Source organism: Takifugu flavidus, chromosome 13 (genome assembly GCF_003711565.1).
Source record: "Takifugu flavidus isolate HTHZ2018 chromosome 13, ASM371156v2, whole genome shotgun sequence".
Lineage (NCBI taxonomy): Eukaryota > Metazoa > Chordata > Actinopteri > Tetraodontiformes > Tetraodontidae > Takifugu > Takifugu flavidus.
Window position 1 is genome coordinate 11,338,944 of NC_079532.1, and position 11,706 is coordinate 11,350,649.

At 53.6% G+C, this 11,706-nt stretch overlaps 2 protein-coding genes across 2 annotated transcripts; both read left to right on the forward strand.

The window, feature by feature from the left end:
* The first annotated feature begins 1,177 nt into the window (after positions 1-1,177).
* On the forward strand, positions 1,178-3,852 carry zpd (zona pellucida glycoprotein d). The gene is given in 11 exon segments (XM_057052397.1): positions 1,178-1,327; positions 1,408-1,453; positions 1,521-1,625; positions 1,851-2,059; positions 2,126-2,171; positions 2,174-2,282; positions 2,611-2,725; positions 2,792-2,919; positions 2,987-3,161; positions 3,322-3,427; positions 3,683-3,852. Coding segments are annotated over 11 exon segments (1,188 nt in total). The 5' UTR covers positions 1,178-1,306; the 3' UTR covers positions 3,811-3,852.
* Positions 3,853-4,113: 261 nt separating this feature from the next.
* mmp15a (matrix metallopeptidase 15a) lies at positions 4,114-11,706 on the forward strand. The gene is given in 11 exon segments (XM_057052322.1): positions 4,114-4,759; positions 5,418-5,566; positions 6,012-6,037; positions 6,040-6,133; positions 6,219-6,529; positions 6,618-6,779; positions 7,240-7,601; positions 7,811-7,949; positions 8,501-8,651; positions 9,222-9,337; positions 9,652-11,706. Coding segments are annotated over 11 exon segments (2,103 nt in total). The 5' UTR covers positions 4,114-4,630; the 3' UTR covers positions 10,116-11,706.

The following is an 11,706-nucleotide window of genomic DNA, read 5'->3' on the forward strand; positions in this document are numbered from 1 at the left end:
CAGAGCCCGTGTTGGTCTGCAATCATCACAATATCTGCAGAAGACAGAATATTTGATGTTGCATTGTGGTTTCCTGGTGGAAATATCACAATAAATGAGATTTGAACAGCCCGTGCAGCTGTTCAGAAGCACAAAATTCAGTCATCTAATTCCTGTTTTTTGCAGACGGCTTCTCGGAAAGATCACATGAACCCAAAAGCAGAAATGGATGAACAAGAAATATATAATTGAAGCTATTCAAACGTCAGTTTTCCGGGCACGTGAGGTTTCCAACAGACGGTGCTGCTGCAAAACGGTGGTACCGACCAGGCGGGTTCCCCTCACAAACAGCTTATTCTGGCTGTGATCTGTCCCATCTAAAACAGATGGTCCGCGCCCAAATATTGGAGAAGATGGTGTCCAGCCTCGGGGTGTGCTGTGCCGGTACTGCAGGAAAAGCACTGACCCAGTTTAAACTCTCCACTGAGACACCGGAGTTTTCCAGAAAACCATCCTGGTGCAGAAGAATGAATAGATGAATATATTCTAAACATTCATCTGGAGTCAACCAGAAAGGTCAGGGTCTTCTAAAGACTCACAGCTACAGCAGCATCTCCAGAAAGAAACTGATTGATCATGAGGAGAAATTACTGGGCTCTCTTCCTCTCGAGCCAGCTCATCGGGTCAAGGCTCAGGTGAAAGCCTTTCCCTCGTGATAAAACCATGTGACGCATTGGATCATTGGTTAAACCTTCCTGGTCAACTAGATCTTTTGAAACCACATTAGAAATAATAATTAATGAAGTTAAATGTCCCACGAACCCGCTCGACTAATATTGCGTTACAATGCTGACACCTAGCGGACATTTACCGACACTACAACGCAAAATAACTGACGGACGGGCGCCAATATTCTTTCTAATTATTGTTAAACAAAATTACAAAAAGTATGACTCAAACTTAAAAAGAAAAGGAATGATTTTTTTAAACTTTCACTGGAATATGTTTGCATAATTTGATCCGTGGTGATTTGATCCGGAGTCGTTATTTTTAATGTAATTTCGATGGCTATCGACCGGTTTCAAACAATGAAGTTCTAATAATTCTAATAAAGTTCTAATAATTCAGCGGTTAAAAGAAAGCTCATATCAATATCTGTGGCAATTGCAGGGCCGTTTAAAAAGAGCGCCTGCAGGTGCTGATGATTAGACAGCAGCAGGTGGTGAAAACGGCCACAAACCGCCACGACTCCTTGTTTTAGTGAAAACCCGCCTTTGCAAAACCATATTTATTAATAGTTCACGTTTTATTGCAAAGACACGCTGCGATGCTCCTTCTCGTCGTGAAGGTGAGTGCATTGAAGTGACATTACCTGGAACCCCATCTACCTGTGCTGATTTGGCCTGTTGAAATGTCCTTTGTTGGCAGCTAAACGTGCTGCTGCTCCTGGGCTCCGCGTGTCGCCGTGTGGAGGGTAAATCCATGTGCTGATGTTTAATAAATGTAGCTGGACAGACATAAATGGTGTTTTTACTGTGTAGGATTATGCAACGTGCAGGCGTGCGTGGACAGCAGCACGTGTGTTCGCAACAACCAACGAAGCTGCAAGTGCATTAACGGATATTACGGCGACCACTGTGATAAAAGTAGGTTTCTAGATCTCTTATTTTGGTCCGATGAAGAGGACAGAACGCTGAGGCCCAGCATAAAGCAAACAGGAACACAGTAATTGTCTCAGTCTTAATTGGAAACGCGAATTAAGGGTCTTTTTCTTTGTCTTGCCGCTGAGGGCAAAGGTCAGGACAACAGAAACCGTGTCCCTGGTTGTAAAGATCCACTTCTGTGCGTTTAATTGGCTTTAATTTCCTCAGATGCCGACATCAAAGTTCTGTGCAGCCGCCATGTTGTAGGAATCAGCGCCAAGGAGGATTTCTTCAGGTATCACAACGTGTCCCTGGAGCTGCTGTACCTGCCCAACGCCACCTGCCTCGCCGCCAGAACCACCATCAACAACGCCACCTATTACGATCTGAGGATCCCGAAAGCAAAATACGGCGCCTGCGGGGGGAAGCCGCTGGAGGTAGAGCTGGATCGAAGGTCCGTCGGAGAGGTCGGACGGAATTAACCTTCCGTCTCTCCTCCACAGAAAAACCTGACGCACATCACCTACTCGCTCAGCCTGGTGACCAACCCGAGGCCGAAGGGAATATAATCCGGAATCCGGTGATCAGACTGGATTACAAATGTATCTTTCCATACGTCAGGAGAGCCAGCCTACCCTTTTCCATCATCCCGTTCACACCGTAAGACAAACATGTTACGAAACTCTAATTCTAAGTGGTGTGAGTACAGTTGTGAGTGCAGAGAGGTTGGGGTCCAAATCCAGTCCTGGAGGGGCGCAGCCGTGCCGGGTTTTCTGTCCTACCAGGCAGAACCGCTCTCACCTTCATGGGAGGGAGGACGGAAAACCCGGCATGGCCGCGCCCCCTCCAGGACTGGATTTGGGTACCGGTTAATACCCGCACGTTCACCCCTCTGGGTTATAAAAACGAGCCGTTTCCAACCCTCCTGAAATGACGAGCGTGCAGAATAAAGGTCATTTGGACTTGTCTCCCCTGTGGTCGCGGGCAGCGAGACGATGGTGCGCGTGGACGATCTGGACGCCGTGATCCAGATGAGGCTGTACACCGACCACACCTACTCCGAGGCGTACCGCAGCTCCCCCTCCATCGAGCTCAGGAGCAAAGTACGTCAAGGCGCGCGGTCCTGATCCCGACGTTCCCGCTCTAAATGATGGTCAAACTGGGCGCAGGTGTACGTGGAGGTGAAGGTCACGGAGCCCGTAGACTTCTTCCTGCTGCGGATTAACAAGTGCTGGGCCACGCAGGTGCCGCACCCCAACGCCACGGAGGGGTCCCATCACGTCCTGCTCCAGAACGGGTCAGAACGGTTCTCGCTCTCGGCTCGCTTCCCGCCCCGCTGGCTCTAACCTTCCTCCTTTTCCCAGGTGTCCGGACGACCACACGGTTTCCTTCCCCCTGAACGGCACCGGCCACAACGGGGAGAGTTCCACCGTCCGCTACAGCTTCGATATGTTCCGCTTCACCACGGAACCTCTGGAGCTGTACTTGCACTGCACCGTGCAGCTGTGCGCCCCCGGCGACCCCGAGTCCTGCAAACCCGTGAGCCTGATTCACCGCTAAAACGAACCGCCTTGAACATTCAGCTGTCTCTTTTGCTACATTTGACTCTTCCAGAGCCCAAATGAGGGTCGAATCTGTACTAAAAGATTTAGTATTTAGCCCTGTTGCCTTTTTATTTTAAACTCTGTCTTCTGTCCAGAGCTGCAGCTCCATCAGTAAGAGGGAAGCGGTGCGAGCCGACCCCACCCTGGGCCTCCTGACGTACGGGCCCATCAAGGTCGACGTGCCGGAGATGCCTCAGTCCAGTGAGCTGCTGTAGCTTTATGGGTAGCAACGAAAATGGCTGCGCACCAGATGTTGTTCAAAGCAGAAATGGTTTCTGTGAAGTTCCTAAACGGATCTACTTTTATCGACTAATCCGGCTGTTTTAAAACTGCTCATTTAAGATCAGGAGTTAATCAAGCTGCACAAACGGCAGCGCCATGTCACGTGCAGGTTGACGTGTGCTGAGTTCCTCCTGCATTTAACACGAATTCCACGTTCGTCTGTCCGCTCTGCAGATCTGTGGATGGCGGTGGCGCTGCCCGTCGCTGCGGTTTGGACGGTGGGCTGCTTCTTCCTCATCCTCATCACTGTGGCCAAGGCAGGCAGCAGAAGGCTGACAAAGAACCCAGCATGCAGATCGTAACCATACTGAAGTTGGCGGCTTATAATTAAAAAGTGAAAATGATACCTGTGTTGGTCTTAAGTTTTGGGGTGCAAAAGTAAATTTTCCTCTTAAAAGTTAAGCACATTTGCTGTAGGTTATGAGAGAATTCCTTTTGGGTGATGTGGCGCATTTCCAGGTATCTTTTTAACAACGCTTTATTATTTTTAAACAGTTTTATCCTGGTTTAAGACTTGAACGCCGCTCCGGTCTTGGCTGTAATATCCCTCTACCACCAGCAGGTGGCGCACTGGCCATTGTGGGAGGGTGCGCTTGTTTTTAACTTCCTCACATCAAATCTTATATCAGTCGTGTGCGGTGCAGCATCGGCCAGAGTTCAAGACCGAAGAAGAAATGTCCACCTGGACTGTCTCCAAGTGGACATTTGCTTTTGTAATGGGGCGCATTCCCAGTTCCAGCCCGTAAACTGGGATCTGTGGGCAATCCGGAGCACCTCTGGAGTTCAGGGTCTTTTCGGCTCCGCGGGACTTGTTGCAGGACGGCGTCGTTGTTTGATTAAAAATGGTGAATTAGCAGCGAAGCCGCGTTAAACGCTCCCGTTCTTTAAATGGATTCCTGAACGTTGGGTCGCTTTTACTGTCGCCCTATTTGCGCAACACACTTGTTGATTCCTGATAAGTGAAACTCGGATTGATGGGACACTTCGTGGCAGAGCTCCGCGGTTTGACGTAAGCAGCCGAATCGGCCCCTTTTTCTTCTGCATTCTTTTTAATTTTATTTTTGGGGGGGCACCTTTTCTGAACGCTTCATCACTCCAAGCGTCCACCCGAGGCAGCACCCTATGAAGAAGATGGCACCCGCACGCGCCTGGACGCGGCTCATCCTCGCACCCTTGTCCACCGTGTCCATATTGTCCTTTGTCCTGTGCGTCCAGGCCGCACATGTGCCAGAGGAGGACAGCTACGCGCAGGTAAACTCACATTTGAACCCTTTTAAGCGACCAGATCACGTTTTTCCAAACTCGGGTCGATCGCGAGCAGCAAAGATCAAATCTCTCGTGTTTCGGTTCAACACCTGGAGCGCCCTGCCGATGACGTCACGCGCCCTTTTCACCTTTTCCTATGAACCCTGCGACCGGATTGCTCGGTTATAAACATGGTGAAAAGTATCAGAACTTTTAGAAGTGGATCCCTCTTGGTTACTATCATGGGGGGGGTTCTGCTCATGTTCACGTATGTGCATGTTACTGGGGGGGGGGGGTCAGCTGTTCCATCAATGCTCGTTAAAGGTCAAAGCCAGCGCTGATTAGGTGGCGTGACGTCATACAAAGGGAAGGTTGGCGACGCCGTCAGCCTGCTGTTCACGTCCTCCAGCCGTTCCTGGTGCCGCCGCGGCGTTTAGCTTCCCCTCCTTCCTCCCGATTCCCACTGTCACCGAGGACGACCGAGGAATCCGGAATGTCGTAATGCTAATGGAAAGCATCTGGTTTCCCTCTCTGCTTCCCCCTTTAACCCCTCAGCTGCTGCCCAGAGCGTTAGACGGGGCTCCGGGTCTCCGGGGCTCCGGGTCTCCGGGGCTCCGGGTCTCCGTCCTGGACCTGAGCAGACGGGCCCTTTTCTCTCTTACAGGCGTGGCTGCGTAGCTTCGGCTACCTGCCCAAGGCCAGCAGGCAGATGTCCTCCATGCAGTCCGCGCGGATGTTGCCCAAAGCCATCAGCAGGATGCAGCGCTTCTACGGGCTGGAGGTCACCGGGGAGCTGGACGCCGCCACCATCGCGTAAGATCAGCGTTGATAAATGAGTGACTCTCGAGCCCGTTCAGGTTATATCCTCTCTATTCCTGCGTTGCTACCGCTAAATTAGCATTTTATGGTTAATAATTCCTGGTGTTGGCTAAAGGACCTCATGTCTGAGGGCAATAAAACCTTCGGTATGAGAGTGAGGCGATACACACGGACACTTGATAGCTGCAGCATCAGGATCAGACAGTTTTCCAAGACTTTTTATTAAACCGTGCCGGAATGCTGTCACGGTAACGGACGCTGACAGATTTATCCTGTTGTTGCAGCTTATTCCAGGAATTCTAAGGACTGTCTAATATCTGGATATCGAGATACGGAGGAGAGGCCAACTAGTCACTCATGGTGTTTTTACAGTGTGGCTTTATCTGTGTGTGTGTGTGTGTGTGTGTGTGTGTGTGTGTGTGTGTGTGTGTGTCCGCAGGGTCATGCGTCGGCCTCGATGCGGCCTCCAGACGTGACGCCCCTGGAGGTTGAGCAGGACTCCAGGAGGAAGCGCTACGTCCTCAGGGGCCAGCGTTGGGACGAGGACCGCATCACTTACAGGTTGACATGCGAGCGTCCGAAGCGTGGCGGCGCCTCGGGGGACATCGCAGCACATCCTAACCCCCGTTTGTCTCCCGGCCCCCAGTGTCCTGACCCAGCAGATCCCGACGTCTCTGGGGGAGCAGCGGACGTCTGACACCATCCGCAGGGCGCTTGACATGTGGGAACGCGTCACGCCGCTCAGCTTCAAGGAGCTACCAGCCGTTAGCAGAAGCAACCAGTCGGCGCTGGCTGACATCATGTTGTTATTTGCCTCCGGTTTCCACGGCGACATGTCACTGTTTGACGGGGAGGGCGGCTCCCTGGCCCACGCCTTCTACCCGGGTCCAGGGATCGGCGGGGACGTTCACTTTGATGCCGATGAGCGCTGGACGTTGGACAGCCAAGGTCAAACAGGTTTGTTTGGGACTGGACCCTGTGACCACACACGTCACAACAGCGAGGCTAATCGCAAAGCTAAGCTAACACTGGTGCCATCCCGCAGGTGTAGATCTCTTCCTGGTTGCGGTCCACGAGCTGGGTCACGCTCTGGGTCTGGAGCACTCGGATAACCCCGCCGCCATTATGGCGCCTCTGTACCAGTGGATGCACACGCACAACTTCACGCTGCACCCGGACGACATCCAAGGGGTGCAGAGCATTTACGGTGAGGCGCCCGCACATCTGGCCCGTCCTCAGCAGAAGAAGAGCGTCTTTGTGAAGGAACGTGCACAGAGACGCCCGCAGACACAGGCGCGCTCCTGTGATGTCATCGTCCTTCCACGCCGTGAATGGACGCCATTGTTGCAGAACACTAAATGAATCTGGGGGGAGGGGGGGGGCGATATCTTGTCCAATTAATGAATGGGCTTTGATTAAATCAAGGTCCCCCTTCCTCCAACAGCTGGTCGCTGGTTCTTTTGTCCCGGGACTAAAATAGCAGCCCGTCCGCCTGTGTGGGGGGCTGTGGGAGGACTGGGTGGTGTGTGGGGGGGGCGATGGTGTGTGGGTGGGTGAGCCTGATAAACTAACCATGGTTTCCTTCACATCGGGGCCGACGTTTTTTATAACGATTGATTAGTTGTGGGGGGGGCGTAAGAGACAGTTTCTCATCCTTTCTTTCTCAGGTCCCCCACCCACCGCTCCTCCGGTCCATGAGGACCCTCCGACGTCCTCTGTCCCTCCCCTGGAGGAGGCCACCTCTCCCAGTCATCCGCAGCCTGAGGCCCCCCTGCCAACGGACAGAGGCCAGCCTCCCCCTGAGCCCAACCCCAGGACCACGTCCCCTCCCATCGTCCCGACCACCCTGCCCGACGCGAGACCTACAACGCCTCCGGTCCGAAAGGACGTCCCCCCGCCTCCCCCTCCTCCCCCGCGGCCTCCCCCCCCACCTCGACCTCCCAGGCTTCCAGATGACCAGCCGCCCGACATCTGCGATGGGGACTTTGATACGGTGACCCTGCTGAGGGGAGAGATGTTTGTTTTTAAGGTGAGATCTTCTTCCCCTTTCCAGTGTTTCAGCTCGTTCTGTCGCGGGTTTTGGCCACCAGGGGGCGCTAAGCTTCAGCGTCCACCAGGAATCTGCCTTTTAAAATAGATTTTCCTGTGGAATATTAAAAATAAGTCACTGTTGTTAGGTTCTAAGTCGTTGCATTCGCATTAACCAATGAATGCTAACCTGCTTTGCTTCCCGTGCAGGGCCGCTGGTTCTGGCGTGTGCGGCGGAACCGGGTCCTGGATAACTATCCCATGCCGATATCTGTCTTCTGGGTCGGTCTGCCTAGCAACATCGATGCAGCCTACGAGCGCCACGATGGCAAGTTTGTCTTCTTCAAAGGTGCGTCCAGGCTTATGAGAGCCAGTTTCTTCTTCTGCTGCAGGTTTTTAGGCGTTTGTGCTCGAAGCCGTGAAGAAGTCAGAGGGGAACCTGGGCTTTAGGGTTAGCGGGGAACCGTCCAGCGTCAGAATGACCGGAGAATACGCAGCAGGCTGAAATTAATGAGGAATAATTGACTGTGCGTATGGCTGCCGACAGTCCGCCGGCCCGGTAGGACTCCGGTCCAGCTGGAGGCCTCACGAGAGGCGGGAGGTTGCATCAGCCGTTTGTGCTGCGCGCCAGATGTTGACACCTGCGCAGGCTCCCCCGTTTGGGTTCGGGCCCCCTCGGTGGCGTAGAGCTCCGGGGCCGGTTGAACGGCGGCTGGGTTGGCTCCACTCTGAAGGTGGAGGATGTGGAGTAATGTCGGAACCAGCCGCTGTGCCCAGACCCCGGCTTTAGTGAAGACGTTGGAGGAAATCTCGGAAAATAAGTGTAATTGTAGGGTCCCACGCGACGCTCTCGCCTGCATCGAAGTTCCCGTTGTTGATCGCACGTCCTCGTCTTCGCAGATGATAAATTCTGGGTCTTCAGGGAGGCGGATGTGTTGCCGGGATACCCGCAGCCCTTACGCGAGTATGGAAAAGGAGTTCCCGTCCACAAGATTGACACAGCGATCTGGTGGGAGCCCAACGGATACACGTACTTCTTCTCTGGAGACAGGTGGAGTATTTTGAATCTAAAGTTGAGCTAGTTTTCATTTGTCAAAGGGGCAGAATGTGGCCATTTCTACGAGGGGGGGGAAGAACTGGGGAAGAACTGGTAAAACATTAAAATCAAGCAGCTTCCAGGAAACATGGAGGCAATTAAAGGTTCAAACACGAGTAAATCTTTTATTCTGACTTGATTTGAGACGGACTTTTAACGGACTCGAGCACGTTTGTGGAGGATGTTTGATTCGTGCCTCGGAGCGGTGAAACCGGGGACGTAAGGCCTGCGACGGCGGGGGGGGGGGGGGGGGGCAGCTGGGTGGGGTCTTGCTCTGGAAAAAAAAAAAGAAGTGCCACGACTGAAGGCAATAAAAGCCTCCAAAGTTGCGTCAACCAATTCCTGTTCAGAGGCATCACTTTAAAAACAACCGTGTGTGGACAGATGTTAACATGCTGCCAATTTTCATCATTTTAAACATGCGCACGTTGCCCGCGGCCCCTCCACGACGTGTCCACGGCGCATGTGGAGGTGCTTCCTCCCGCAGGAGCCTCCGTTTGTCTCACACGTTCTATCCCTGTGCAGATACTGGCGGTTCAACGAACAGACCCGCAGCACGGACAGCGATTTCCCCAAACCCAACAGCCGATGGGGCAGGATCCCCGACTCCCCCAGAGGAGCCTTCCTGAGCGATGACAGCGGTAAGGACTTTGTTCGAGCTTTTGTTGCTTCGCCCTCCTGCAGGAGAGTAACAAATCCTATTGATTTATTGCGTTCTGGAATAACCGCAGTGCCTCTTGGCCCCGAAACCTGGACGTTCACGAGCCAAATAGGGAAGAAGCCTTACAAAAACACCAGGGCTCCTTTAGGGTCGGGGTTAACAGCCGGCTCGGTCCCGCCCAGGCAAAATCTGCTCGTCATCACCTCCTAAATGTCTCTTTTTTTCAGTCTGTTAAAAAACACATTTAAATCCAAGACTTAAACCTCCCCCGGCTTGATTTATTCCTGTTTGCAGCTTACACCTACATCTACCAAGGCTCCAATTACTGGAGATTTGACAACCGCAGGACGGAAGCGGACGCAGGCTACCCTCGCTCCATTCTGAAGGACTTCATGGGTTGCAGGGGAGCCCCCGACCCAAAGCCCGACACCGACGCTGAGGCGGAACCAAAACACACGCCGGTCGACCCCACAGACCGAGGCCGGGATGAGCCCAGGAAGCCAGACAGGGACGGGGACTCGGAGGAGGGCCGGACTTCCAAACCCGACGCCGCAGAAGACGATGAGGACGAACAGGTGAACGTGGAGGTGAGCGTGGACGACGAGACGAAGGTCATGACCCTGATCATGGTCATCGTCCCTCTGGTGCTCATCCTCTGCATCCTCGTCCTGATTTACGCCATCCTGAGAACTCTACAGAACAAAGAGTCACCGAGGGCCTTGGTGCACTGCAAGCGCTCGCTCCAGGAGTGGGTGTGACGTGCAGGATTAGAGGCTTCAGCCAGCATTCCTACATCTCATGAAGCTTCAACACAGTAGAAGAGTTGTCAGTGGATTAAAACAAGGGTCAGCTTTCTTTTGGGGGTGGGGTGGGGTGGGGGGGGTAACTACAACTGTGTGTTTTCCTCTTTATATTTCTCTATTGCAAATATGTACTGTAGTTTAGAGGACACAGCACACACAGGAGATGTTCGCAACGCACACATGCACGCCGCGTGGGGGCCGTACGTGCACGGGGGCGCGGGGGCCGTACGTGCACGGGGGCGCGGGGGCCGTACGTGCACGGGGGCTTCGACGCGTCCCGGCCGTTGGTTCCGTGACCTCCGACTCTGCTCAGAACTGACGAATGCACTTTGTGTTGTTGTTGTCGGGCAGAGCTTTGCTTCTCGTCCGCGCGTCTCTGTGAGGTTATTAAACGCACCCCCGAGATGTCGACCGGCGCAGGAATGTCAGACAGCTGTCAACCCCCGTCGAGACCACCGTCCCCGAACCCAACCCCCCCCCCCCCCACCCCCCACCCCCCCCCCCCCCCCCCCCCCGCCCATTGGTCCGCGTATCCAGACTCTCGACAAAGGCACATAGAATGTTTGCACACAGACAGTCCGGACTCCAGTGTCCCGTCCGCCCCCCCCCACCCCAGCCGGGATAACTGCCCCGAATGGGCCGATAAAACAACCCCAGAGGAGAAGCATTGATATATGTCTGGTGCCAGAGCTGGGCAGAAGGGGGGGGGGGGGGGTTCTTTTTACTATTATTCCTTAAGAAAAAAATGCTGCAGCGTTTCAGAAAGTCCATCTTCAAGTTCGTCTTCCTTCAGCAAATTGAAGACGCTAATTAACTGTACAAGAGAAACGGTTTAGAAAAGCCTGTTGGGGGGGGGGGGGGTGGTCAAGGTCTGGTTCCCATTAAGGCCGCATGCCACTGATTTACTGGTGTCAGGCACATGTAGGGGGGGGCGAGTTGGGAGGAAAAACGCTGCGAGGGGAGGCTCGTTTAAAAGAGAGGGTTGCACGGAGAAATGGGGACGGGGGAGATGAGGGAGGAAAACAGGAGCAGAGGAGGGAGGTGAAGAGGGAGGTGAAGAGGGGAGAGGGAGAGGGGGGGAGGGGAGAGGGGGGACGGATCTGCGGCGGGGGCGGCGCTGGCGCTGCGCCTCCTGACCTAGATCAGAGTCCACTCCTCCGTTTCCAGGCTCCCTGTTGTCGTTAGCGAGGGAGGGATGACTTCCTGCGTTCCTCCTTCCCCCCCCCCCCCCTCTGCTCCGGTGCTCCCCGCTCCTCCTCCTCTTGTCTCTTCGACGGCATCTCCTCGCTCTCCTTCGTCTCCCGTCCTAAATCTTTAATTGCCCCTGTGAATTTTGCCCCTTTGTAACATGAAAAGCACGAGGGGGGAACAGGGGCTTTTTGTTTTGCTCATATCTTTGTAGTCTTGGTCCAAGCTCCTTAGCAGCAGTAGATTTTCTTATGTTTTTTTTAACGACTGTTCTTTAAGTTGGTGCATGCGGGCATGTTCTTTAGAGCTTGTGCACTGCTGTGTACATTAAGATTTCACAATAAAATTCACAGCTCAA